General features: G+C 60.3%; 1 protein-coding gene across 4 annotated transcripts; it reads right to left on the bottom strand.

The window, feature by feature from the left end:
• On the bottom strand, positions 1-27,860 carry FLNC (filamin C). Of its 4 annotated transcripts, XM_068973028.1 has the most exons (48): positions 27,506-27,860; positions 21,909-22,157; positions 20,308-20,405; positions 20,041-20,191; positions 19,830-19,948; positions 19,589-19,666; positions 19,216-19,378; positions 18,792-18,992; positions 17,286-17,423; positions 16,802-16,928; positions 16,515-16,651; positions 16,105-16,298; positions 15,903-16,016; positions 15,142-15,285; positions 14,809-14,932; positions 14,499-14,659; positions 14,191-14,281; positions 13,935-14,104; positions 13,622-13,739; positions 13,265-13,527; positions 12,065-12,662; positions 11,278-11,451; positions 11,019-11,181; positions 10,616-10,776; positions 9,661-9,828; positions 9,460-9,583; positions 8,758-8,914; positions 8,493-8,682; positions 8,373-8,396; positions 8,005-8,252; positions 7,487-7,567; positions 7,074-7,173; positions 6,639-6,779; positions 6,245-6,373; positions 5,985-6,158; positions 5,262-5,423; positions 4,951-5,154; positions 4,352-4,504; positions 4,141-4,263; positions 3,773-4,015; positions 3,328-3,597; positions 3,093-3,230; positions 2,714-2,829; positions 1,870-2,002; positions 1,605-1,781; positions 1,240-1,458; positions 387-596; positions 1-274 (listed from the first exon to the last, which is right to left on the bottom strand). In XM_068973028.1, exons 1-48 carry the CDS (start codon positions 27,858-27,860, stop codon positions 87-89), a joined length of 8,163 nt encoding a protein of 2,720 aa, XP_068829129.1. In that variant the 3' UTR covers positions 1-86. The 4 variants fall into 4 exon arrangements, with proteins under 4 accessions (XP_068829129.1, XP_068829130.1, XP_068829131.1 ...); XM_068973029.1 differs by lacking the exon at positions 7,487-7,567; XM_068973030.1 differs by lacking the exons at positions 3,773-4,015; positions 7,487-7,567; positions 8,373-8,396 and having other exon boundaries at positions 7,074-7,215; positions 27,506-27,797.
• Positions 27,861-27,866: the final 6 nt, after the last annotated feature.

Raw genomic sequence — 27,866 nt, 5'->3', positions numbered from 1 at the left:
TGTGTCTGTGTGTGTGTGTGTCTGTGTGTCTGTGAGTGTGTTTGGCCAGAGGTGGGGGCCGAGGCTGGGGGAGGCACTTCTGGGATTCAGGGCACATTGACTTTGAAGGGGCTTCCGGGGACACTTTCGTCGCCCCACTTGACGATGAGGATGTAGTCCCCTTTTTCCTTGACGGTGTAGGTGACGTTGTACACCCGGTTCCCCATGTGCTTCACGTACACCTCCTCACAGGGGGTCTTGGGCCCGTGCACGCCCACCATCATCATATTGGTGCCTGGAGAGAGAGGCAGCGAGGGACAGGCTCACCCCCAGCCCTTGGCCTCCTGTTCGCGCACACTTGCCCACTCTGGGAGACCACCCCCTCTCCCACTCCGCCCGCTGCCTGCCTGCTTTGCTGCAGTCCACGGTGAAGGAGTTCTTCTGGCCCACAAAGGCCTGGGAGAGCCCGGGGCCCCGCGTCACCACCTTGCTGGCATCTGAGGAGAACTTGGGGATGGAGCTGTAGCTGGAACCCCGGCTTGAGGACGACTTGGTCACAGTCTCCACCAGAACCGTGGATGTTTCATGAAGGCTGTGGCCTCCAGAGAGCCGGGGACCTGAGGGGCAGGGTGGGGTGGTCACGAGCCGGGTCAGAGGCCTGCTCTCCCTGAGGCAGTAGGCCCCGAGTGGCAGCCCTGACAGCCCCTGCCCCCTTCCTCAGCTGCAGCGTCCTGGGAGCAGCGGCCCATTTCACACAGAGCTCTTGGGCAGGCTCGTCACCAGGTCTGGGGCCTCCATGGCTCTGTCCACCCACCTCCAACCCTTCTGGCTTTGTCTGGGACCCTGTCACACGGTAGGTAGAGCCCTGCTTTAAAAAGGAACAAGTCTCCAACCAATCCTTCACACAGCTTCCAGAAGGGCAATCAGGTAAACGTCTGCTGAGCTCTGTATTCCTGGAAGCCAGAAATGCGGATGCCAGGAGGGCAGAGTTCAGTGAAAACTTGGGGAGCCACCACAGGGAAAAGATTAGTCAAGGGACGGACAGTAGAGAGGGATTTGATTTTTTTAAAATGATGTACACGAGTCCACACATAGAAGGTGGAGAATGGCACGTTGTGTAAAGCCAGCCCCACTTTATTCCTGGTAACCTGAAACACTGATATTTGGGGCCAACTCTGCCCTGGATGTGAACAGCCACTGGAGCCAGCCCAGGATAGGCTTCCAGCCCAGGTGGGACCTCACCCCACCCAGGACGCTCACCTGTGACTTTAGCCTTGAAGGGGCTGCCCACGATGTGCTGGGGGCCACCATACTTGATGGCAATGAGGTAGTTGCCAGGAGCCATGGGCGTGTAAGTGACCACATGACCCTCAGGACACTCCCGACAGTCCAGCTGCACCTTGGATGGGCCGTCAATGGTGACAGACAAGGCCCCTGAGCCTGCATTCAGGGTGTTGACGATGAACTCTGACGACACACCTGGGGACCAGAGGTAGCAAGGATGTAGGCAAGAAGGGCTTGGGGCCCAGAGCTGGGATGGGCCCAGGCTCCCCGGAGCAGACCTCTGCCAGGACTTGGGGCTCATCAGCACTGTCCCACCTCTCTCCCCAGCCCCAGGCACTCACCTGTGGTGCCTCCCTCGAGCCCAGGACCATAGGCCGACACCAAGCCTGGGTCCCCAGCCTGGCTCTGCTCCCCAACTCGGATCTTGAAGGGACTGCCAGGGATATGGGCACCATTGAACTTGACGTCGATGGAGTGGACGCCATTCTCATGGGGGATGAAACGGATGGTGTGCTTGTCTGTGGGGACAGAGGTTGGTCGGTGAGCCTTAGTCTTTTCCCTCCCCTTTCCAAAAGGTCCTAGCCTGGCAGGGACAGGCCAGCTCACCACTGTCCAGCTCGGAGACGTAGCACTCCTCCACTGCACCCGAGGGCGTGTGTACCCTAGCGTCGATCACGCCCCGTGCGCCATTCAGCTGCACCGCAAAGGACGCCGGCTGGTTCACCTTGAGCCCGGTCTCCTGCAGACACCACAGAGGGTGCTCAGACTTCTGGGAGGGCCTGGAGGGCTCATGTCTGCAGCCTAGCACTGATATCCCTTCCTGCCCAGCCTGGAGGCTCCCTCCTCCCACCCCCAGCTGCCCCCTGCTGCCTGGCCCAGCTCAGGGAGGCTCTGAACAAGGCTGCGATGGGAGGCAGAGGCTGGGTCTTTGGCCTTGGCAACCACCTGCTATGGGGTGGGGCCACCTGGCTGTGCCGGGCATGGTTGGGGACCAGAGATGATGTGCCCTGTCCTGGCTGGGGAGGTAAGACCTGGATACTGTAAAGCCGGCCTGATAGAGAACCCAGTGCTGGGACAGCATTGTGTGGACTGCGAGAACTCAGTAGCTGGGATGGGAAAGAGACATGTGGGCTGGACTGCCCTGGGGGCACTTGATGGAGAAGGTGGGGCTGATAGGGAGGCTTGAGGGCGGGTAGGTCGTGAAGATGAGGCCAGTTCTAGGATGGGGAAGGGGGAGGAGGGACACAGCGGCACCTGAGGCTTCCAAGACTACCCCAAGGGGCAGCTAGTATAGCTAGAGCCCCCTGTTGTCCAAACACTGGGAGAGAGGGGCCATCTGTCTGGACCTTCCAAGGTCACTGCTAAGTCCCTGGTCACATGGGGCTGCCATCCTCTACTCCTGCCCATCTCTCAGGGTGGCAGGAGGGCCTCATCCCCCCCGGGCACACACCTGGAGGCTGGTGACAGTGAGACGGCGAGCATCATCTGAGAGGGAGGCCACAGGTACCACGAAAGGGCTGTCTGGGATGTGCTCGTCGTTGAACTTGATGGAGACCTCGTAGTCACCTGGGGAGAGAAGACCAGTCAGCGCAAGCTCCAGGACGGGGGGCAGCAGCAGGGGAAACGACCCCACCCTGATCTCAGCCCCGGACAAGCTCCTAGGTCGAGCTCAGCTCTGGAGACACGTGTTCCTGGGGGTGTAGGGTGGAGGGAAATGGGCAGAGAAACTGCAGTGGCCCAGGTGAGGGGTTGGTTTGGGAGCCCCATCTCCTGCCGGGCTGAGCAGAAGCCTGGTCTGGAAAGTCAGGCAGGCCCAGCAAGATGCCCACCTGGCTCCTGGACGACATAGGAGACCCCACATGAGCCATCCTTGCGATCCTCAAATGCAATTTCCGCCTTGCTGGGACCCTCCACAGCAATTGATAGGCCCCCGGCACCTGCTTCTCGGGTCCAGATGCTGAACTCAGCTGGAGACAGAAATGGGATGGGGCAGCTCTTAGCACTGTCGCCCACCCTGCTGGCTGTCCTGCCCCCATCCCTCATCCCGGGCACCCGCCCCCTTACCTGGCACGCCAGCCACCCCTCGCTCCAGCCCCGTGCCTCCAGCCCGCACCTTGTGGGCACCGCCTTCACCCAGCGGCCCCACGGTGAACTGAAAGGGGCTGCCTGGCACATGCTGGCCGCGGTACTTGACAGTGACTGTGTGGGGCCCCATCTCCTGGGGCACAAAGCGGACGCTGTACGCGCTGTCCTCCCCCTCCACGATCTCGGCGGCTTCTGTCTTGCCCGATGGGCTGGTCACCTGTGCAGTCATGTCCTGAGAGCTGGCCTCACCTGCAGAGGGTGGGGAGTGTCAGGGCAACACCGGGGCTGCCCCAGGCCCTTGCCCTTCCCTCCCTCCCCTCCTCAGTAAACACCCCCTCCTCTGCTCAGACCAGCAGCCTCCCCATGCTGTCCCAAGGGACAGAAGGCCCACCTCCCTGTGAAGAGCCCGGCCGGTGCTGCTCACCCTCCTGCTGCCGGGTGATGCTGCCAAAAGAGCCCAGGCGCTCCCGGCCCAGGAAGTCCCCGAAGACGGCGGGGAAGGGGTCTCCGCCAACCTGGGTGGACTCCTCCACCCGCACCTCACGCTTGGTCTCCCCACCCCGCGTCTTGCTGATCTCTGTGCGCTCCGTGCGGGTGTATGTGTGGCTGCTGCGGGTGAAGGTGCGTGTCAGGCGCTCCTGGGCGGACACCATCTGGAACCAGTTCCCTGTGGGACAGGTGGAGCCGGCGGAGGGGAGGGAGGTGAGAAATTAGCCAGAAGGACAGAGGCCCCGGGGACAGGCTCTGGGCCCTCCCCACAGCCCCGCCCCACCAGGCTCTTCCGGCGCCCACCTGGGATCTTGAGGTTGAGGTCACAGGTGCTGCCGATGGTGGCGATGGACGGCGCCTGCCTGCGCCGGGTGATGCTTTCCTTCATGCGGCCCTCGCCGGTGACCTTCACTGTGAAGGGGCTTCCTGTAGGGACAAGAAAGAGCGGGTCTGCCACCTCAGGTCACTCGTTTCCGGCCTCCTGGCCTGTCCCGGCCACAGCCCAGAGCCTTACCAGGCACGTGCTTGTCGGCGAACTTGATGTTGATGATATAGGTGCCAGGTTCGGTGGGGCAGTAGGTAACTTTGCACGTGCCATCCTCCATGTCCTCACAGTTGATGTCCACCTTGCTAGGGCCTTCAATACTCAGCCCCAGGCCCCCATAACCTAGTGGGAGGCAAGGGACACGTCTCCCTCAGTCCCCACTGCCATCTGCTCTCCCCTCCCCAAACCGCAGGCTCCGCCCAGAACAGACACCCAAGGGGCACCGTAACCACTAAGGAAAGATGGCTCAGTAGAAGAAGGAGGCGTGAGCCAGGCAGTGACCCAGAGGGTCAGGGATAGGTAGTCTGGAAATTTCTCTAAGGCAGGCCTCTTGGGTTTTGGTGAGCAAAGGAGAGACAAACTCAGGATGGCTGAGCTTTCTCTTAGACACAGAAGAAGTGACAGGGGGACATTTATTCTTCCCAGGTGGGCCCCAGAATGGGAATCTCAGCAGAGACTGGGCCAGGAAGTTCAGGAGGGGAGGTTATGGTCCGGGGCGCTGGGAAGGAAAGGACTGGTCCCCACTTGAGGCACCAGCTGCAGTGAGGGGTCTCCGGGGCGAGAAGCACCTGCATTACGAGTGTCCACGATGAACTCCGCCACCTGGAACGTGTGTCCTTCGGACAGGCCCTTGCCCCAGACCCGCACCTTGCTAGCATCCCCAATCTCAGACGGTCCCACCAGGATCTTGAAGGGGCTGTTGGTGACATGCTTGCCGCTCTTGCGCACGCTCACCACATGCTCCCCAACTTCTTTGGGGGTGAAGGAGATGCCTGTTGCGGGGGAGGTCACGCATGAATGGGGCTCTGGGGCTGGCAGTAGTCCTTTCCCAGCTCTCCCACCTTTCCCCCCTGGGCCCCTCCCATGGCACCGCGCTCACCGATGTGCCGGTTGGGCAGACGCTTCAGCAGACAGGGCTCCTCGTTGCCCGAGGGGGCACGGATGCTGGCGGTCAGCTGGCTCAGGTCACTTTCGGTGATCTTCAGGGACACATCCGTGGAGGTGCCCACGTTCAGCTGTGACGTCCTCATTGAGTCATCACCTAGGGGAGAGTTGGCATGTCAGGCAGGGTGACTCCAGGCAAGCCCTTCCCTTGGGATCAGGAGACCCCCTGGACTCAACAGAGCCTTTGCCTGCCCCCCTCAACCCCCAAAGCAGGCACAGAGAGACCGGGGAGAGCACAGTCTCCGTGCACATGTTAGGGGCCCAAGATTAGGGATGAGTCAGCACCCCAGTCCTGAATGGGTTAAACCCCTAATTTACATAAATTTAAATTCCAAGTCAGGTAATTTGGTAGAACCAAACAGGAAAACTGAGACTAAACCACACACAGCCCAGATCCCTTACCTGCTGTGTGTTGCCCCTCCGGGCCTACTGGTTTCCTCATCTATCATCAACATCCTGACTTAAAAGACTGCGAGAGTGTGTTTTCAAAGGGTGGCTGAGTGTTTCTCACTTGCTGTAGAGAATAGCGTACTCCTTACACATATCCAAAAATGACCTCTTCCATCTCGAGGGCACCCTACCCTAAACACCCCAGAGACTTGAACGTGCTGGGCTTGCCCAGCATCGTGTGCTGGGGTGAGCCCACGCGTCCCCCCACCTGTGATCTTGGCTGTGAAGGGGCTCCCGGGGATGTGCTTATCGTCGAAGCGCACGATGATGCTATAGTCTCCGGGTGCCGTGGGGAGGTAGGACACGGTGCAGGTGCCGTCCTTGTTATCCTTGCAGGTGATCTCTGCCTTGGATGGGCCCTCCACGGCCAGGGACAGGCCCCCTGTGGGTGGAGGCGGGGCCGCGGTCAGAGGTCCTCACCCCTGCTCCGGCTGCCCGCCCCCAGCCCCTGCTGGCAGCTCCCCTCACCTTCCCCGGCATCCTTGGTGACAATGGTGAAGGTGGCTGGCTTGTTGACCATGCCATGGCTCAGGCCTGGTCCGTAGGCACTGACGTGGCGGCTGTTGATGGCATCCACATAGAACTGCAGGGGGCTCCCTGGGGGTGGTGGGGGAAAGGGGGCTGGGTCAGCAGTGAGCACAGGGCTGCCTGAGCCCCCCTCAGACCCCCACACCTTCCCACAGCCTCCCCGCCAGGTCCTGCATCTGTGCCGACAGGGCCTCCCACTAGGACACCAGCCTTCCTGGGGCCTCACACGTGTCTGCACACAGCACAAGCTCAATAATTATGAGTGAAAGAAGGCCGAGGAGGAGGAAGTCACTGTGGCTCCCCTCAGCCCAGCTCAGCCCGGCCCCCGACTCACCGGGGATGTGGTTGCCGTCATACTTGATCCCCATCTGGTGCAGGCCCTTCTCGGTGGGTGCGTACCTCACTGTGATGGTGCCATCCTTGTTGTCAGTAATGTTGGGCCGGGCGGTCTTCCCAGACGGCATCCGCACCTCCCCTGCCAGGCAGACACGGGTATGTGTGGGACCCCAGTTTCTCCCAGCTCCACCCCTTGCTGTCCCAGGCTCCCCCCAGCCAGGTACCAGGAGACAGCCAGGAGGCCTCAGGATGAATCCTGACCTGGGAGACAGAAAGCTGGAGTCTCGAGTTCCAGCTCTGCTCAGCTTGCTGTGTGACCCTGGGGAGCTTACTTCCCCACTCTGGGCCCCAGCTTTCATCTCTTAAGGAGGAGCTGGGCCTGGATATATGTCCTCCCTTGGTGCCATCCTGCCACAGGGCCCTGGGGCCGTACCTGTGAGTTCCCCTTTCTGCACAGTAAAGGGGATGACCAGGTTGAAGGGTCTCAGCATGGACTCCATCGGTTCCGCAGGCACCACCGGCTCCTCTGTGGCCTGTGGCGGGGGAGAGGGAACAGTCACCTGGCTGGGAAAGGTCTAGGGAACTCGGCCCGAGCCGTGACTGAAGTCAGAGAAGGTGAGGAAAGAGCAAGATGGTTAATGGTGAAACCAGAGGGCAGGAGAGGCGCATCAGCTGCAAGAGAAGAGGTGCCGTGCCCAGCTCTGGGATCCGTCTGCCCCGCCTGACTTCCCACCTGCTCCCCATGATGGCCCCCAAACCATGCCCCGGCCCTGGCCGCTGAAGAAGAGAAGAGATGAAGGAAGAGGAGGCGGGGGTCGAGTGTGGCCCAGGTGGGAGGGGCAGTACCCAGTGTGTGGGGTAGGCGCTGGGCCGGTGCAGCTGCGGCACATCAGGGGGCTCCTCCACGCGGGGCATGGCCTCACACGCCTGGGAGGCAAGGCATGGGAGAGCACGGGCTGTGACAGGCCAGTCCCCACCAGCTCGGGTGACCACAGGCTGGCCCAGGAACCTGATATCCCGGGCTGCCCCCAGGGCAGGATGGCTATCTCGGGTGCTTTACTCTCCCGAGGGCTTCCCTGTCCTGCAGGGCCACCTGAGGAGATGGACGGGGACAGTGGGCCTGGGGGTCAGAAGGAAGACGGCAGGTTCTACCAGAGAGCTGCCTGACGCCCAGAGGGGCCAGAGGTAGGGCTGCACGCCTCCTGGGTTGGGAGGCTGCGGGAAAGCACAGGCTCCACCCTGGAGCACTCTGGGCCCAGGATCCATCAGACGTAGGTACAGGTTCTGGGGTTCCTTGCTCCCACTAAGAGGGCCTGGCCCCCCTCCCCTGCCACCCCCAGCTCTGCTGCAGCCACTGAACTTACCAGCACATGGAAGGGGCTGTTGGGGATGTGCTCGCCTCCAAAGCGAATGGTGATGACGTACTTGCCGGGCTCGGGCGCTGTGTAGTAGATGTCGAAGGTACCGTCGTGGTTCTCGACCACATCCACGTCAAGCTCCGCCCCGTCGGGTGTGGACACCGTGCACGTCACCTTCCCCTTGCCTGCTGCCTTGGCATCCACTGTGATCACCGTCTCCTCCCCAATCTGGATGCGAGGGCCCAGGCAGGCGCCTGCAGCACACGAGTGCCCAGTCAGAGGTCCGTGGGACCTGTGCCCACTCCCCCCGCTCAGTTCCCAGCTGCCCCCATCACCTCAGCCCACAGCAAAAAGAGAAGAAAAAGGACACTCACCCAGGCCGTGACCTCCAATGGACACTGGAAATAGAGAAAAGCGTAAGCCGCAGTGTTAAGGATGAGCTGGGGTGGGGGAGTGGGTGTGTAGGGAGGGGAGGGGCAGGGGTGGGGGCCCACCTGTGACCAGGCACTTGCTGGCGTCCCCAGTGGGCAGGGCATGGATGCGGAAGGGCGAGTAGGGGATCTCATCGCCGCCATACTTGATGGTGATGGTGTACCGGCCACTCATGTCCGGGAGGTAGGACACGGTGTATGTGCCGTCCCCGTTGTCTCGGATGTTGGCCTTCTTGGGCTTACCCTCAGGGTCCTGGGGGAGAAGCAGCAGTTAAGGCCTGCCTGTGCCTAGACCCTGACCTGAGAGGTGGGCAGCACAAAGACTCACCAGGATCTGGACAGTGAGCAAGCCCTCCCCAGCATCCCGGGCATCGATGGTGAACTCCACAGGCAGGCTGGCTGGGATGCCAGAGGCGTTGAGGCCGGGGCCGCTGGCCCTCACCTTGCTGGCATCGTGGGCTGGAAGCACCTTGATCTTGAAGGGGCTTGAGAGGCAGAAGGGACAGACAGTTGGCTGAGATTCAGGGGGAGAAGGAATCCCATCTCATTTTGGGCCTGGAGTACCCTCTACATTCACGAGCAGGGGAGAGGAGTCCTGGCAGGGAGGAGGGACCAGGTCACAGCCTGGTCTTAGGGGAATCTTAGGGGAGGGTCACAAAGGTATACCCCTGACAAAGCCTGGGCATTTCTTCTCCGTTCTCTAGGGAGATGCTTCAGATGGTTTAAAGAGGAGGCTGCCCTGTCACACCTGTTTGTAGCTACATGGTGCCTTTTCCCAAGGTGCTGATTTTGTAGCTAACTAGGGGGACAGCCCAACCAGAAGAGAGCCCCTGGGGCTGTGCCACCTTCAGGGTGGAGAAGAAGATGGACAGGGGACTCTGAGGAAGAGTGGGATGGTGCAGCAGAGAGCAGATGAGGCGTAGACAAGTAGGGGAGTGTTTCCAGGGCCCGGGAGTGGCCCTGCAGCTGTGGCCCTGGTGGGAGCTCCCCAGAGCCCAGCAGAGCACAGAAGCCCCAGGCTGGGCCTCACCTGCGTGGCACCTCCTGGTCGGCATACTTGACGGCTACTGTGTAGGGCCCGTCTGTGGCTGGAGTGTAGTGGACAGTGTGGGTGCCATCCCCATTATCACGCACCTCCACAGGCTCAGCCACACCTGGGCAAAAGGAATAGTCAGCAAAGCCTCCAAGCACCCCTTCCGTCTCCTTCCACCCGGCCCCAGATACTCCATACCTGTGGGGCCCAGCACGGCCACCTGCAGGGGCGCCCGGCCAGCTTGGCTGCAGTCCACTGTGAAGGTCTGGGGTACCCGGGCCCTGACACCGGCTCCCAGCCCTGGGCCCGAGCACTTCACCTTTCCGGGGTCCACCACGTCCTTCACTGGGACCCGGAATGGACTCCCTGCAAGGAAGACGCACGTCAGCCCCAGCCCACCTGCCCCAGAAGGTCTCCCCGACTCAGAGGACGCAGGAAAGCGAGGCCTCCCCTGCCTTTGAAATGCCCCGGGGAGACCAGACCAAATGTGCAAACACTTAGAAACTTGCTAAGAAAATGTAACAAGGAGAAATAAACTCAGCTACAGAATACATAACTCCAATACAAATTAATGAAAGTAAAATTAAAAAATAAAACCCAAAAACTTGGCTACAGGCTAAAGCAGGGTGAATCCACTTATTTAGGCCACATGCCTGAAAGAAGGCCCTCCTAAATTAATAAATTGCTAAAAGAAGTATTTGTAAAAGAAAATGAATTTTTTCCAGCATGAAATTAGATAAGTGGGGTGGGGAGAGTCCCATTTCAGCAAGCCCGGGTAATGTGATAATTGAAGACACCAACCACTCCCCACCCCTGCTGGAGGGCTGGGGGGTTCCTGGCTTTGCAGACAGAGCAAGAGGGTGTGAGAGGCTGTCCTGACTGAGCCAGCGACACTGGCTTGGACTGTGAGTGACAGAACTCACGAGATCTGGTGGTCCAGGCAAAAGGGCCGAGACACCAGTGCTGGGCCTCTGGGAATGTGCTGTACCCACCACCCTGCCTCAGCCCTAACCGTGGCACCCGTGACTGCCTGCTCCTCGTCCCTGCTGCTGGTTTGGAGCTTTCCTCCTCCTTCTACTTCCTTCCAGTTTCCCTCCCGCGGAGCAGGGCCCCTGCTCGCCTCCCCGACACCCGTCCTGCCCCCAGTGCACACCTGGAATGGGCCGGCCCCCGAAGGTGATGTTGACGTCGTAGTCTCCAGGGGTGAAAGGGATGTACTCCACGGTGCAGCTCCCGTCCTTGTTGTCCTTGCAAGACATCTTGGCTTCCGACGGGCCCTCGATTGCTAGGCCTAGGCCCCCGGTGCCAGCTCCCCTACAAGATGGCACCCCTATATCAGCGCCTCAAGGACCAGTGAGTTGGGATGAAGAAGCAAACAGGTGAATGGGGGTGCAGGGCCGGTTGAGAAGGGACCAGCAGCTACAGTGGGGAGGTTTGCAGCCTTGACGGGGTGGGTGGGGATGAGGTACACACAGGAGGATGAGGGGGGAGGGCAGGTGGCTGGGCTCAGTGTAACCACAGCATCAGGGTCAAGGTTATGAAAGGGGCAGGCGTACCTGGTTTCCACGGTGAAGCGGTTAGCCTTGTTGACCAAGCCCCCTTCCAGCCCCGGCCCGAAGGCCCGGACACGGGTGGGGTCACAGCCCTCAGTCACGCCCACCCGGAAGGGGCTCTTGGGCACGGCCACGTCATCGTACAGCACCTCCACCAAGTGTGCTCCTGGAAGTCAGCCACACGGCGCAGGTCAGCGTGTGCACAGCCCCCCCCACCCGCCCCTCTGAAAACGCCGGGCCGCCACCCGGCCAAGCCCCTCACCCTCTTCGTAGGCCGTGTACTGCACGCGGTAGGTGCCGTCCCCGTTGTCAGTCACGTAGGTGTCCGTCTTAGCGCCCGAGGGGTTGAGCACGCGAGCCGTCACGTGGTTCCCACCCGTGGCTGTCAGGGATCTCGCGTCCACAGTGAACTCGGTGGTCACTTCACGCAGGACACCTGGGTCCCAGGAGACGAGCGCTCAGCCCTCACCCGGCTGCCCACCCCTGCCCTCCCTCCCCAGCTCCAAGGCGCCCTCTCCACCTGCTACTCCCCAGCCCGGACCATCCCCACAGCCCAGGCCCTGCTTCCCACAGCCCCTGCCTTCCCTCCCTTCAGCAGATAGTGACATTCTGCTCACCTGAGTCTCCCCACCCGGCCGTGGGCCCCTGGAGCGTGGCGCTAGCTCTTCCAACCCTCTGCATGCCCCCTCCTGCCTGGGCCAGGGTCTGGCCCCCAGCAGATGGTAACTCAGTCACTGAACTGAGCTGAACCATCTCCTGACTCTCGTCGCCCTCAACCCCAAAGCCTTCCCTCTGTACCATCAAGTGCAAGATTCTTTGATTTTCAGATCGGCTGATGAAAGTTGAGGATCTCCCAAGGAAAATGGCCACAGGCAGAAGCAATCTTGCCACCCAGACCAAGGCAAAGCTCCACACCCTGCCCTTGGCTTTGATACCTTCTCAGGGGTATCTGAGCCCCCAGGACGCCAGTGCTGCCCCCTAAGCCCTCAGCCCTGCTTCCCTCTTCCCCTGACTGGTGACGTGACCAGCTCCAGGTTTCTCTCACTCACCATGCGGCTCCACACCGGGCCCTGAGACCTTGACCCCACTGGTGTCGACCGCGGGCTGCACGTGAACGCGGGTGGGGAACTTGGGTACAGGGTGCCCGCCGTACTTGATGGTAATGGTGTAGGTGCCGGGGAAGGCGGGGCTGTAGGTGATGTGGTAGGTGCCGTCCGCGTTGTTGTGGATCAGCACCTCGGCCTTGACGCCGGCGTCCGACAGGATCTCAATGGTCAGCTCGGCCTCGCCCGCCTCCGAGCAGTCCACAGTGAAGGTGGCCGCCTCCCCAGCCTTGCCGCGCTCCAGGCCTGGCCCGCTGGCCCGCACCTTGCTCGGGTCAAACACGGGCCGGATGGTAGCCTTGAAGGGCGAGCCGGGGATGTGGGCTTCGGCAAACAGGATGTTGATGGTGTACTCGCCTGGCTCTGTGGGCAGGTAGCTGACGGCACAGGATCCATCCCCATTGTCCTGGCACTCGATCTTGGCCTCGCAGGGGCCCTCCACGGTCAACCCCAGGCCACCGGTGCCCGCTCCCTTGGTGTCGATGGAGAAGGGAGCTGGCGTACCTACCAGCCCGCCCTTGAGACCAGGGCCGTAAGCACAGACCTAAAAGAAGGAGCAGGTGTGTGGGTTACCTCGACTGGTCCCACGTCCAGCCTTCATGGTTCCCAAATCAGCTAAGCTCTTGCAACTGTAGCAGCTCCCACAGGCTGAGTCCTGATAACAATTCCAGGTGAGGAAACGCAGGGAGATTAAAACCTTTGTCCTGGCTGATGGACTTGGGGTTGAAGCCCAGATCAGATCCAAGGCCAGGTTCTAAATAACTAAGCTGTCTTGATATGAGTTTTTATATATGGAATAGATAAACAAGGTCCTACCGTATGGCACAGAGAGCTATATTCAATATCCTGTGATAAACTATAATGGAAAAGAATATTTTTTAATGTATCCATTTGTATGCATATATAACTGAATCACATTGCTGTACAGCAGTAATTAATACAACATTGTAAACCAACTATACTTTAATAAAAATATAAAAAACAAAAACTAAGCTGTCTCATAGGCAAGTCCTGAGTTGGGGGACTGTCTCGGCTCTGGGCCTTTGGCTGTGCTCACCCCAGGACATGAGGCCTCTGGCCTCGGCCCCTGTGAACTACCCACCTTCCCTACAAGCCCCCAGCTCCCACCCACCCCTACTTCCTCACCTTGGAGGGGTCAGGGGGCAGGACGCCCTCCACGGTGAAGGGGCTGCCAGGCACTGGGTGACCATCATAGGTGATGTCCACTTTGTAGGGCCCCTCCTCAGGGGGCATGTACCGCACTGCCTGGGTCTCAGCTCCACCGCCAGGCTCCAGCTTGCAGGGGATGGGTCGTCGGGAGGGCGAGGTCATCCGCACGTCCAGCTGGCCCTGACCACCAGCCCCTCGTGTGTTCACAGAAAATGACTGTTCCTGCCCCACAGCCACCTCTGTGTGAAGGGTGAGGGACACGGTGAGCAGAGATTCCAACCCACCACCCCCCTCAACCCTCCTCACTGCATGGGCAGCTCCTGCCCCACTTACTGCTGTTGAGGCCTTGAACCTTGACTTTACTGAGGTCCAGCGGCGGTGCCACATTCACCACGAAGGGGCTCTTGGGGACGGGGTCTCCACCATAGGTCACTGTCACCGCCATGTTGCCCTAATGGGTACAGCAGGACGCCAGAACTGCCAACATGTCCTCGGCAACACAGACCAGAGGCTCAGAGACCCAGGGCAAGAGAGGATGGGGAGGCAGGAAAGGGGCCAAGACCCCAAACAGGCCCTCTGGGACTGGAAGAAGGAGCCCCCACGCCCCCAGTCAGCCAGGACAGGAGGGCCGGGGGGCGGGGCACACCTGCTGCACGGCCGTGTACTTGACGGTGTAGGAGTAGTCATGGTTGTCGATGATCTCGAAGTCTCGCACAGCTTCTCCCTTGGCAGCCCCGGCAAAGTGCACGTCCAGCTTGGCCTTGCCAGCTCCCTTGGTCAGCACCGTGAAGTGAGTGGGCTTCCCAACTTCCACACCTGGAGCACCCATCCCGAGATGGTGGTGAGGGATTGGTGGCCACCCAGCCCAGCCCGGCCCAGCCCCGCCCAGCCCAGATAGCTACCTGTGCGGTTCAGCCCAGGACCCTCTGCCTTGACCTTGCTGGCATCGTGGGATGGGTCCACCTTGATGTGGAAGGGGCTGGCAGGGATCTCCTGGAGGGAGAAAAGGCTTGGTCAGGGTGGACACGGACAGTGTCTGAATAGAGTCCCTTGTCTCTTTTGCTTCCTCTGAGGCACGTTGTCCACACACAGGAAGTGCTCAATCAGGGGCAGTAGAATTGTCCCCAAATGACAGCCTCTCAAGCTGCTGGTTGGGATGGGGTAAGGGGCTGAGGTTAGGGTTGATAACCAAAACCCACGCACAAGGTACCTGGTTGGCAAACAGCACCATGATGGTGTAGCGGCCCGCCCCTGGAGGTGTGTACTTGACTGTGAAGGTGTCGTTGTCATTCTTAATGATGTCAAAGTCAATGTCAGCCTCTGCGGGGCCCACCACGCCAGGGGCACACTTGATGCCAATGCTCACATCGCCTGAAGGGAGGCAGGCACGAGGCCATGAGTCGGGGGCTCGACAACCTCCTGCACGTGACGGGGACCACTCCGGGGAATAGGTGGAGGGTACCAGCGCCTCCTGCCTGGACACCCCCGGCCCCACCCCCACTCCCTGCTCCTGAACGCACCTTGCCCTGCCTCGCTGCAGTCCACCGTGAAGTAGGTGGGCTCATTAGCCTTGAGGCCTGTCTTCTCCACGCCGGGGCCGTACACCTTCACCCGCTCGGGGTGGCTGCCCTCTCCCACGTTTACCTGTGGGGAGGAGTCGACGGTCAGCATGGGGCCCCCTCCCTCAAGGTCCATCCCTTCCTCAGCACTTCTAGGCCTGGTCTTAGCCTCTTCCCAGGGGTCATGAAGTGGGGAGTGGGGACAGGGCCCAGGGACACCCAACATCCCCCCGCTTGGGGTTCCACCCTCCCTCTGGGGTTGCTGGCAGGGGACACAGGGCTTGGAGGACACACCCGGAAGGGGCTCTTGGGCACGTTGACGCCTCCCCAGGAGACGATGATGGTGTGCTTAATGGGCTTGGTGGGGACGTAGGAGCAGCGGAAGGTGCCGTCGCCATTGGGGATGACCTTGATGTCGATTGGGCAGCCGTCCGCGTCCTGTGGGCATCACCCAAAGCAAGGTTCTTAGAGCACCCCGGCCGTCTCAGAGCGCCCACACCCTCTGCTGGGCTGCTTGCCCACTATCAAAGCCCCTCCCTGCAAACAGATCACAGACCTCCGACCACTGGAGCCTAGTGCCATGAGCTCTGGTGGCCAGGGCACACCCTGGAGAGCTAAGGAACCAGGTTAGAGGTCATCTGTGTGACCTGGTCTCTGAGCCTATGTCTCCAAAATGTGTTGTCAGGGGAAAAGGCTCAGCTAAACCAATCTTCTTAAAACTGAATAAACAAACTTTCAAAAAAGAAACATCCTCCTGGACCAAAGAACATATTTGTTAACCTCTAGGAGTCAAAGGACACCATTTTGAGAAACTCACCTGGAAACCAATGTCTTAACCCAACCATCTTTAAATTGTAAATGATTAGCATAAAAATACATATCTGGTAAAATGTTTTTTAAGATTATCATCAATAAGAAAACACAAAACTTTTAGTTCAAATGGATTCATGAGAATCAGTCCTGTGATGCCTTGAGGCCCTTTTCTCTAACCTACCCTACCCTCCCAGGGTCCCCGCTCTGGCAGCGAGGGGCAGAAAGATGGGGCAACACCCTACCTGGGCGTAGAGCTTCAGGTCTCCCTTGCCAGCAGCCCGGGCATCGATGGTGAACTCCGCTGGCTTGTCCACGATGCAGCCGGTGGGCTCCAGGCCGGGCCCAAAGGCCTTCACCTGTGCAGGGGCAAGAGTGCAGGGCTGGGTTGGGGACCGGAGGAGCATCTGTCCACCCTCCTCCCGGGTGCGGGAGCTGGGGACACACCTTGTCCGGGAAGCAGTCAGGCGGAGCTGGCTGGATGTGGGCGATGAAGGGTGAGTCTCGAATGTCCTCGTCGTCACAGATCACGTGCACTGCGTACTCCCCGGGCTCCGTGGGCCAGTACCGCACGTCGCAGGAGCCATCTCCCTTGTCATCACACTCGATCTTGGCCTGCGAAGGCCCCTCAATGGAGAAGCCTGGGTCAAAGGTGGGGGAGGGTCAGGGGGCACCAGAAGCGACTTGGACCTGCACCAGGCAGGTCCCTCATCACTCTCCCAGGATCACCACCCCATTCACGCCTTCAGTGCCTGTCTCATCTCAACACTGGCCCAAATTCCTGCCTCCTGCCCCCCAGTCACTCCCCAGTGTCCCTCCTCACACCACTCCCTGGAATTCCCACCTCAGCCACTTACCCAGTGTCCCCACCTCTGTGCCAATGGCCTCCACCACAAAGTCGGCTGACTTGCCCACCTGGCCAGTTTCCAAACCGGGACCCCAGGCCCGGACCTTCTGCATGCCTGCCTCTGGGCTCACCTGCACCTCAAAGGGGCTGGGCAAAGAGGGAGCTGGTGTCGGTGTCCCGAGGTGCCCCCACCAGAGGTACCCCTCTTCCTTTCGCTTGGAGCCCCAGGCAGCCTGCCTCCCTCCGCCCACCCTGTGAGGGCCCGGACTGGAGGGCTCTGGGCTGCGTGGTGCTCACCTGCGGGGAATGGCGTAGCCGCCCCATGTGATGGTCACCACGTACTTCCCAGGCACCACAGGGTAGTACTCACACTCGAACACACCATCCCCGGCCTCCCGCACCTTCACCGGCTCTTCTGTGCCTCCTGAGGATACGTGGGAAGCAGAGGGAGCAATGATCTGTGCATCGCTGCACCTCAGTCCCCTCAAGGACCCTTGGGACTGTGCTGTGGGACAGTCCCTGGCTGAGGACACCGCTGCTCACAGGCACCGTGGAGCAGGCACCGTGTAACAGCCTAGTGCAGCCTTCCCAGCTTGCAGCCTGGGAGACTGAGCCAGGCAGGGTGGTTCACCTGAGGTCCCACAGTGTCACTGCCTTTTTGGAGCCCCTCCCCCCAGGGGGGTGCACAGTGCTGTCCTTGCCCTCAGGGGGTCAGAAGCACTGGTTGCCTTTCCTCCCAGCTCCCCGACCCCCCACCATGGCCCTGGGCCCTGGTGCTCACTTGGTCCCTTGACTGTGACCTTGAGCTCCCCACTGCCAGCACCCTTGGTGAACACCTTGAAGTCAGCCACTTCTTTGACACGCACACCCTTGGGCTGCAGGCCCCGCCCAGAGGCCCGGCAGGCGTTGGGGTTACAGGCTGGGAGGAAGAGGAGAGGTGAGGTTGGGAGTGCTGAGGGGCCCTAGACGGAGCCTCAGCCCTTACCACCACTCATCCCCACCTCACTGTGTGCAGTCCTGCTGACCGACCTGCCCACCCCCATCCCTTTCCCCCAGGCACAGGCCGTGGCCTCATGCAGCCCTCCCCTGTTGCTCCCTGGCGCCCCCGACACAACTGAGAGCCATGCTGGGCAGGGAGCCGCCACAGCTCCCCCAGACCTCCGTCCCCAGGCTGGTTATAAGAAACCCTTCCCTCGGGGCTCCTCTGAGTCAGGGTCACCTGGGACAGAGGCCAGGCGGAGCCCAGAGCTAAGACAGACCAGGAGGGGCCTTTCATCCACTCCACGGCCATCCACCTAGAGCCATCTGAGCCTTCTTGGAGCCACCACAGCAGCTTCAGGAACCGAGTCATGCCACAAAACACTCAGCCACACCATGGAACAAGGCAGGGCCGTGTAACGAGAAGCCTGCCACAGACCACAGGCAATGCATGACAGTCAGCCTGCTGCGGAACGCTGCTGGTGGCAATGACTTTGCTGCTGAACACAGACCAAAGGACGGGGACCTCAGCCTGCCACAGGACACATAAAATGGCATGGAGCCCACGGGGCGCCACCCGACAGGCAACAGTGTATCATCCATCCAGGCCTGCCCCGGAACACAGACAAACGGCCCAGCTTCCGGGGACTGCCACAGAACCCAGACCCTTCTCACAGAAATCACCAGGCCAGTCCCAAGAGACCAGAGCTGCCACAGAACAGAGGCAAAGGCGTGGAACCTGGGGCCTGTCACAGAATGCCACGGGAGAGGGGGCGACTGCACCCAGCTCGGGCCATGCCACACAGCACAGGGGAGGCCAGTCAGCTATGGCCATGCCCAACCCGCCTCCACTGGCGTGTACTAACGCGGCACCACTCTCTTGGCCTGGTGGACGATGGGCACGGAGGGGGCGGGCGGCGGCAGCAGGGGCTCTGAGTGGCGGAGAGAGAGTGGGGAGTCACTGCCTGAGAGCCTGGTGCAAGGTGCTCCAGTGAATATGCCCTTCCTCCCGCATGGTCCGGTCGCTTCCCCCTCGGCCCTTCCACTGTGGCCCCTGTCTGGTATCCGTCACAGTGACCTGACCGTCCTCAGGGGCAGGGGCTGGACAGACGAGCTCTCAGGAGCCCCACCCTGGGCTCTTCTTTCTGCCCACTTTAAGCCTACAGAAGGCTCCCCCTGACCCCATCCCCACCCACCCCACCCCCTGGTTGCGGTGCTTCATTTCCTGTAAGTCCTCAGACTTGGTGGCAACACTCTGCATCCTGGCCTTTGGTGAGGGCGGTCATGGGGGTGGGTGAAGGGCCTTTACCTTCTGCCACGTGGACGGGGAAAGGACTGCGGGTGATGGGGGCTCCGGCGAAGGCCACGTGCACCGTGTGGGGGCCCTCCATCACGGGCCTGTACGTGCAGCGGAACGTGCTGTCACCCTTGTCCTCCAGGGCCACCTCCACGGTGTCCCGCCGGCCCTGCGGGTCCACGATCACCACGGCAACATCCCCTGTGCCGGCCCCTGTCATGGCAACGGCTGTCAGCCCCTCCTGCTTGGGTTCCCTCACCCTGAGACCACGGCCCCCAGGCACCCCCTCCCACCCAAAATAATAGTCATGGCGTGTCCCTCCTGCTCAGGCTCCCTCACCCTGAGACCACGGCCCTCTGGCCAGGCCCTGTCCCTGGCTCCCAGGTCCCCCACCATGAACAGTCATGGGGTGTCTGGTGGAAGGGCCAATCCCCACCTGCAGTGTAGATGTCAAAGTACGTGGGTTTGTTGGCCACATTGCCCACGGGCTCCAGGCCGGGACCACGGGCTGACACCTTGTTAGCATCTCCCAGGGCCATGCCCACGTTCACCTCAAAGGGGCTGCGTTCAATGTTCTGACCAGCAAAGAGCACGGTCACCTGGAGGTCAGAGGCCAAAGATGAGCTTCTAGAAGAAAGCAGCTCTGAGAGGGGGGTTGAGGGGCAGGGCAAAGCCAAGCAGGGTGAGAGGCGGGTGGGGCTGGTGCATGAGGGTGGGGTGGGGTGTGAGCTGAGAGAGGGGTCCAATTCAGCCAGATGCAAGGATGTGAAAGGAGTAGGGAAGACACAGGAGAGCCTATAGAGGGATACCTTGTGCAAGCCGGCGACCTTGGGCACGTAGGAGACAGCGTAGGTGCGGTTCTTGTCATTGTTGGGAACCACCTTGGCCTACAGGAAGGGAAACGATGGGCCGTCAGAGCTCCTCCTGACCCCACGCCTTCTGCAACCCCCATGGGGAGGCCTCCCCCTTCTCCAGTGCCCCAGCAGCCATCTCCAGCCCATTCCACTGTTGGTCTGTGCTCTTGTCCGATCCCCAGCGGCCTCTCCATACCTCCTCAGTGTGGCCCTCAGGATCCTCGATGTAGACCAGAACCTCGCCTACACCAGCGTCCACTGTCTGCACGGTGAAATGGGCAGGCTGCAGCACGGTGTTACCCTGGGGCTCGATCCCTGAGGGCGGAAGGCAGAGCCACGGAGTTTAGGGAGAACCATCCCAGCCCGTGCCAGCTGCCCAGGAAAGACCGTCAGGGCTCAACACATACCAGGCCCATAGGCGATGGCTTTCTTGGGGTTCAGTTGCTTGGAGCGAACAGGGGCACCAGGTTTGAGTTTGGCCTTGGGGAACTGGGACAGGTAGGTCATGACCGAATGTTCATCCACGTTGGGGTCCACGATCTCCTCGGGAGCAATCACCTGCCAGGGAGGAAGGGAGTCAGAAAGTGTCCTCTGTCCCCAGCATTCTGCCCAGGTAGCTTCACAGACTCAACCCCACCCCTGGCGCTCTCCGAGTCCCTTTGCTCTCCGCCTACCTGGGGCACCCCAAGCCAGTCGTCCGCCTGCTGCATGGCCTCCCGGGCGTTCTCCACAGGCTGGTTGGGGTCCCAGGCCTCCCAGTCAGGGCAGAGGCCTAGAGAGATGGTGGAGGGAAGCAGTGATGAGGGGGAAGCGGTCAGCCAGGACGCAGAGCACTTGCTCCACCAACACCCTCCCAGGCCATGGGTTCACATTCCCTTCCCATATGGCCCCAGGCCCCTGACCAGCCGGGTTCCTGCTGACCCCCAACCTTACGGCCCGTCAGCCAGGATGCCCATTGCTGTTTAGACGCACTGCAGCCCTCCCGGTCACCAACAATGAGGCCTTTCTGCCCCAGCTGACGCAGCCTGGCACCAGTCCTGCCAGCCGGCCTCCAGCCTGCCCAGGCCCCAGCACCCACCCTGAACACCAAACCCCAGGGAGCGCACCCCTCGCAGACCCCCCGCCTCATTCCAGCAGCCTCAGAGGTGGCCAGTCCCCGTCCCACAAGTGCCTCTGACCCATCTCCTGAAAGGTCTCCTCACAGCTGCCCTGAAGCCCTAGGTGTCCATGCACTTCCCACATCAGCTGTAGAGCATAAGGCTCTCTCTGCTTCCTAACTTCCACCTCGGGGAAATGAAGGGACTGAAGAGCTTGTTTGAGAGGCCGAGTTCTTTCTGGCCGCCCAGAACCCAGCCCTCCTGATGGGAGGACTGCTGAGGCAGCCAGAGGTCACTCCTGAGAAAGGGTGCAGGGGTTAGGGGGTACTGGGTCCCAGCCAGAGCTGGAGGAGGAGGGTGATGCTCCCTGGTGGGGAGGGGACCAGCTCAAAGGCTGGAATCCATGACTGGCCAGAACAGCTGAGCTCACTGCTGGCAGTCGAGCCAGCCGTGGGCAATGGCTCAGCAGCTGGGAATGCTTCCCAGGCGGCCGGTGCCCCCTCCTCCCACCCCTTGCTCCCCGGCTGACCCCAGGCTGGGGGAGGATTCCCCCAGGGGGACATGGCTCCAAGAGGTGGGGAGACGAGGGTCAGAAAGAGAGCTACACGTGGGGTACTGTTCTCATCTGTGATGTCTAAGTCTTCTCATGGGCCCTTAGTGGCCCCCGCCTGCCCAGGCCAGGCCTGGGTCACCTGGCACTGGAGCAGTGTCCCACCAGCCTCAGACCACATCATCCTGGGCCTCAACCCCTTCTCAAAGCTATCCCAGGGGCTTGCAAAGAATAGCCTTCTCCAGGCCTAAAGTCCTGGCCTTCTCTCTACAAGTCCCACCACATTTTCTTTCTACTGGCTGAGCAGAAATGACCCTTCTGTAGCAAAATAGGTCCCCACTGTAGCTCCAGGTCCCCACTGGCCTCTGATTCAGTTCTGCCACAGATAAGCTGTGTGACCTTAGACAAGTCACTGGCCTTCTCTAGACCTCAGTGTCCTTGCCACTGCAGGATCTGGCAACTCATCGGGAAGGGTCCAACTCCAGCAGCGATCCTCAGCTGGAGCAGGCGGCCCTGATTCCCCCAGCCCTGGGACACACATTCTGATAAACACAAGCCTTGGCATCGCCAGCTCATCCCGCACCCCTTCCCGGCTCAGGGAGCCACGGTGTGCCGTGGGGCCACTCACCAGGGGCACAGTTGTCCACCAGGGCACCCAGAGCTTTGCCATCCTGCCAGTCCCGGTTGAAGTTGGTGATGGGCAACTGGGGCACCTTGTTCTGGATCCAGCCGAGTAGGCGCTGCTTGGGCGTCTGCTTGCGGGCATCCTCGTCGTCCTCGTCCTCCCACATGGGCATAGAGATGGAGTAGTGTAGGATCAGGGTCCAGATGAGCCCCAGGATCAGCTTCAGGTTCCCATCCACGATGGCCTTGCTGTCTGCAGGGAGGAGGGGACAAGCAGGGCTCATGAGGGTCCCACTTCTGATGCAGTGCCCTCCCTCTCCTGGCCCAGCTTCTGAGGCTGCTGCTTGAGCGTTGGGTCTGGACTCCTCCTCCTGGAACCTACAGCTTCTCTGCCTACCACATTCTGCATCCCATAAGGCCCAGCCCTTGATTTATCTCCCACCCACCTCAGAACATGGCTGGGTCCCAATATGTCCCTTGGGCAGGTACATTCAACTCTTTGACGGCACTTGCGTGGGCCTCCTATCAGGCTACAAGCATCTATACAGTTATGCAAGATTGTAAGTCTCACCACCCTTATGGCAGAAAGTGAAGAGGAACTAAAAAGCCTCTTGATGAAAGTGAAAGAGAAGAGTGAAAAAGCTGGCTTAAAGCTCAACATTCAGAAAACGAAGATCATGGCATCCGGTCCCATCACTTCATGGGAAATAGATGGGGAAACAGTGTCAGACTTTATTTTGGGGGGCTCCAAAATCACTGCAGATGGTGACTGCAGCCATGAAATTAAAAGACGCTTACTCCTTGGAAGAAAAGTGATGACCAACCTAGATAGCATATTCAAAAGCAGAGACATTACTTTGCCAGCTAAGGTCCATCTAGTCAAGGCTATGGTTTTTCCAGTAGTCATGTATGGATGTGAGAGTTGGACTGTGAAGAAAGCTGAGCGCCAAAGAATTGATGCTTTTGAACTGTGGTGTTGGAGAAGACTCTTGAGAGTCCCTTGGACTGCAAGGAGATCCAACCAGTCCATTCTGAAGGAGATCAACCCTGGGATTTCTTTGGAAGGAATGATGCTGAAGCTGAAACTCCAGTACTTTGGCCACCTCATGCGAAGAGTTGACTCTTTGGAAAAGACTTCGATGCTGGGAGGGATTGGGGGCAGGAGGAGAAGGGGACGACAGAGGATGAGATGGCTGGATGGCATCACTGACTTGATGGATGTGAATCTGAGTGAACTCCAGGAGTTGGTGATGGACAGGGAGGCCTGGCGTGCTGCGATTCATGGGTTTGCAAAGAGTCGGACACGACTGAGCGACTGAACTGAACTGAACTGAGGGGCAGACACTGTTTTGTTTTGTACCCTTTCTTCTTTGCTGTGATGTACAACAAACTGTACATATTAGAAAGTACAACTAGATACACTTTGACAATATGTGAAAAGTGAAAACGTTAGTCACTCTGTCATGTCCAACTCTTTGTGACCCCATGGACTGTAGCCCGCCAGGCTCCTCTGTCCATGGATTCTCCAGGCAAGAATACTGGAGTGGATTGCCATTCCCTTTTCCAGGGGATCTTCCCTACGCAGGGATTAAACCTGGTTCTTCTGCACTGCAGGCACATTCTGCACCATCTGAGCCACCAGGGGAGCCCTACCTTTGACAATATGTGCATAACCACGAATCAAGACAGTAAACACATCCACCCTTCCTCAAAGTTTCCTTTCTTTTGTGATCCATCACTCCTGCCCCTCCTAATCTATCCTTTGAGACAACAACCAATCTGCTCTTGGTGACTATACATTAGTTTGCATTTTCCAGTTTTATATGAATAGAATCATAGAGTATGTATCTTTTTTGTCTGCCTTCTTTCACTCTAGATACTATATTTTTCTCTCCATATATTCAGAGCCTAGAACTTAGTAAAATCTCAATAAATACTGGTTGAATGAACATTTTAAAAACTGAAGTTGGAGAAGACCTGGTTCCAGCAAAATTCTCCTTTGAATGCTATAAAAGGCTTTTGGAACAAAGTTCTGGGAGGAGGGGTTGGGGACAGTACACGTTCTGTTAATGGCAGGGACCAGTGAGATTTCACAAGAGCTCAGGGAGTGTTACCCATGTGGATTCAAGTCTCAGGAGCTGAGACTCTAGACCCATCCCCTCCCTTGATAAATATTATGGACCAGAACTCCAAGATTTGGGGGTGGGGGGCTGCCTAGTTCCCCTGTAACAGCCAGAGAGAAACATCCAGGAGCTGGAGGTGGTCTAGAGTATAGGTCATTGGAAACCAGCTTACTTGTAAAGGGCAAGGCAGGCCTGAAATCCACCAGCTTCCCTGAGCACTGCTTTCAGGAGGTTGGGAGGGGGTGAAAGACTCAGCCTTGTTTACTGGGGTTACCCGAGAGATGGGAAAGGGTGGTGCTGGAGGTGCCCCCTTACATATCTTTTCCTGCCCGCCCCCCCCCCCCCCCCCAGATCTTGGGAGACAGCCTTTATAGAGTAAAGATCCCAAAGGTGTCTCCCCTTACATTTCTTTTCCAGAATGCGCCCCCACATACACCCTGTGCCCAGCATTTCCCCAGCCTGCCCCTGGAGGGGAATCTCAGTCTCTCTGTCCCTCTGATCTTGGGCTCTGGCCCCCTTGGCTCCCCCACCCTTTCACTGATTCATCCTTCCTTCCCCAGCAGCTCCCCAGGCCCGCCCCCTCTCCCCCTGGCTCTGCTGCAGCACAATGGTTTGGCAGCTTGCAGATTCCATGACACACTCACTCCCGGCCTCCCGGTGCTTTGGTGCGGTCTCTCTCAAACACACACAGGCCCAGGACACTTTCACACAGCCTTGACACCCAGGGCCTCACGGCCTCTCACAACCCTGACAGCCTACAAAGCTGGTGCTCACACACCCAGAAGTGCTTCTTGCAAACTGAAGCCAGATCCTTGGGAGGGAGGCCCTGAGGCCGCCAGGATTGCCAGGATCGCCAGGATTGGGAAGGGGTGGGGGGGCGGGTGAGGGGGGTCATTCATATTTGCTGCAGGGAGAGATTTCTCCCCAGCAACTGGCCCTGGGCCAGACAGCAAGTGGCAGGAGAGCAGTGGGTCCGGAGTCCCACTCTGGGAGCAGTGACCTTCCTCGCCCTCCTCCCCCTTGGAGGCCAGGCAGAGGAGGGGAGCTCTGCTCAAGCCAGGCCTCTTCCTTTGTTGCACCCCACTGTGGATACCACCAAAGGGGTGGAAGAGCCAGTCCCTGAGGGCACCCCAGGCCTTGCACGGAGTGGGGGGAGAGGAGAGGACCAGTGAGGGAGGGGCCGGGACAGCTGCTGCCCCCTCCAGCCCCTCCCTCGGCGGTTGGCTCCAGGAGAAGGAATAGCAACTGGGGAACAGCTGCGGGACAGAGCGGCCTCTAGGCCTCTTTGTTCGGAGGGGCGGAGGGGGCGGTTCGGGTAAGGAGGGCACACCGCCCCTTCAACCCAGGCTGTGTACCCAGCCCTCCTTCAGAGGGACTGCTCAACGCCCAGCTCCCACTCCACTCCTGGAAAGGGATGTGGGGTGCCTAGAGGCTCACATTCAGTCCTGAGATGGTACCCAGAGAAGCCCCCGTCCCACCCCCTTCCCACCACTAAGCGGGACCAAGGGAATCAGAGGAAGCAGAAAGGGGGAACCCCTGACACCTCCTTCCTGATGGATGGGTAGCTGCTTCTGTCTGTGCCCCCTCCCCTCCAGCCTCCGCCTTGGGCCCAGCAGCTGAATTGCTGACAGCTTATCTCATCAGCCGCGCGAGTCAGCCACTTGGCCCAAATGGGGAACAGTTCCCCGCAGGAACGGGAAAGAAGGGTTCCTTCCCGCCCCCAAGCCAGCTTTCCCTCCTTCCCCCTCTATTCTGAGCCGGCCTCTCCATACACAGTTGAGCCAAGGGGGCTGGAGCCAGAGGCACCACTGTGGGGGAGGGGAGAGGTGTGCACTCAGGAAGGATGAGGCCAGGAGAGGGGCCAAGCGCCCCCGCAGCGGGAAGGGGAGGGCGAGGCCGAGCCATTTCCTATAAAGTCTTGGTGAGGCCCCAGGCTCTCCCTTCGGGATCCCACCTGGGACAATCAGTCCCGGCAGTCAGATCGCAGCTGCCAGGGGGGTGGAAGGGCCCAGGGCTGACTCCTCGATGACCCCTGGCCCCCCTCAACCACACACACTCGTGGGCAGCCCTCAGTCCCACTACACACACCAGGGTGGCCCCCTCCCCCACCCCCTGTCCTCAGCCTTGTCCTCTGGAAAGCTCAGAGACATCTGCTGTGTCACGGAGGCAGGGCTATTTCCAGGCCGGAGCGGGTGGGGTTGGGGGGGGCAGTATTGGGGCAGGAGAGGGTAAGGCGTAGAGAAGACTGGACAGGGCCAAAGGGCCCCAGACTGACCTCAGCTACTAATTCAGGAGGCCCAGAGATGCCCTGAGGGAGGCTGAGGATGGACAGACCTTCAATTATCTGAAGAAATCTCTCTGGGGCAGCTTGGGGGTGGGCATTGGGCCCCCTGTGAAATTCCCCTTCTGGGGCCCTGGGGTGCACCTCATCAAGGGGCGCTTTCCTGAAAATCACATCAGGACACTTAAGAGCTCACCATAAGGGTAGGGGTCTTGCCCAGGCCCCCAGCCTGAAGGAGTGACTCCAGAGCTGAGAGGGAACGGCCAACTCCTAGGCTCTCAGAACCCATCCTTGGCTCCCCCAGCTCCCCAGCTTGGAGTGCCTCCCCGCCCCCACCCAGCACTGACACACCTTCCAAATCTGGTTACACTCAATGACTTCCTCCCTTTTCCAGGCCTTGCCTCCCTCCCCTCAGCCCAGATCATTAGCTGTAGCCAATCGGGGCTTAGGGGGTGGGCTGGGGCCGGGAGTGGACGGGAGGGAGCCCCTTCCCTGGCCTGCTGAAGCCGATGGAGGACAGGCAGGGGTTAAGGCTGCCTGCGCTCGCTCAGAGCCTTTTTAGGTTTCCGAGGCCAGGCCCTGCCGGCTCTGGCCCCTGGGCCTGAACCCAGCTGCCGAGCACATGCCGGCGGGGGGCCCGGGCCCCGCGCCCGCCCGGCCACCCGGCCACCCGCTCTCCCGCTCTCCCGCTCTCCTTGGGATCCCTGGGACCGGGCAGGGATGGGGACCTGCCTTCAGCCTCTCTTCCCCGGTGGAGGTGCTGGGAGACTGGGAAGCCATTTGCTTTGTCTGGGGTGGAGGGGGCGCCCCCGGGAATCGGCAATGAGCATTGGCCCCATCCTCTCAAGCCTGGGCTGGGGGTGTGGGTGTCAAAAGAGGAGACGAGGGGGTAGAAGCAGGTTGGCCAAGAGCGTGGGAGGGGAGCTGAAGCTGGAGGGCTCAGGAACGGCCGGGGCTGGATGCCCCCGGGGGGCCCCCCTCGGGATGCTGGCCGACCAGAGCGGCGTGTGAAGGCAGAGCCCCCTCGGGGCTGGCGTGGGCGGGCTCCGGGAGAACCGGGTCAGGATCCTCTCCCGGTGCCGGGCCCCCCACCCTCGGCCCTGCCTCGGCTCCCCGCGCGCCCACCCAGTCCCGAGCACCCTGTCCCCGTGGGCCAGCCCCTCGTCGGGGCCCTGCCCCCTCGCCGCACGCACTGACCGATGGACACCAGCTTGATGTGCTCGCGTTCGAGGAACTCGAGGGCCACGGACACGTTCTCCAGCTTCATCTGGCGGAAGTTGGGGCGCGGGTGGAACTTGCGGTACATGCGCTTCTGGCTGAGCACCTCGAGCAGCGCGATGAGGCGCAGCCCGTCGCTGAGGTCGCGCTGCAGGTCGGTGAGGCGCTTGCCCACGCACTTGAGGTGCTCGTTGCACCAGCGCGTGAACGTGTTCTGCTGGATCTTCTTCCACGGCGCGTCCTCCGCCAGGTCCTTCTCCGTGGACGGCATGTCGTCCACCTCGTCGCCCAGGCCGAAGCCCGGGGCCTCGGAGTAGCCGCTGTTGTTCATCATGCTGGC

Source organism: Capricornis sumatraensis, chromosome 5 (assembly GCF_032405125.1).
Source record: "Capricornis sumatraensis isolate serow.1 chromosome 5, serow.2, whole genome shotgun sequence".
NCBI lineage: Eukaryota > Metazoa > Chordata > Mammalia > Artiodactyla > Bovidae > Capricornis > Capricornis sumatraensis.
Note: the sequence above shows the minus strand (reverse complement) of the source record. Positions and strands in the feature narration are given on the sequence as shown.

Bases quoted from the DNA above. Each gene is read 5' to 3' on its own strand.
- FLNC (XM_068973028.1), bottom strand. From the start codon at position 27,860: ATGATGAACAACAGCGGCTACTCCGAGGCCCCGGGCTTCGGCCTGGGC. The intron at 15,286-15,902 runs GTAGGGTGTTGC...TGATGCCCACAG, and splicing joins ACCTGAAGCTCTACGCCCAG to GACGCGGACGGCTGCCCAAT. The intron at 5,424-5,984 runs GTGGGGGGACGC...ACTCTCCCCTAG, and splicing joins CTTCACAGCCAAGATCACAG to GTGATGACTCAATGAGGACG.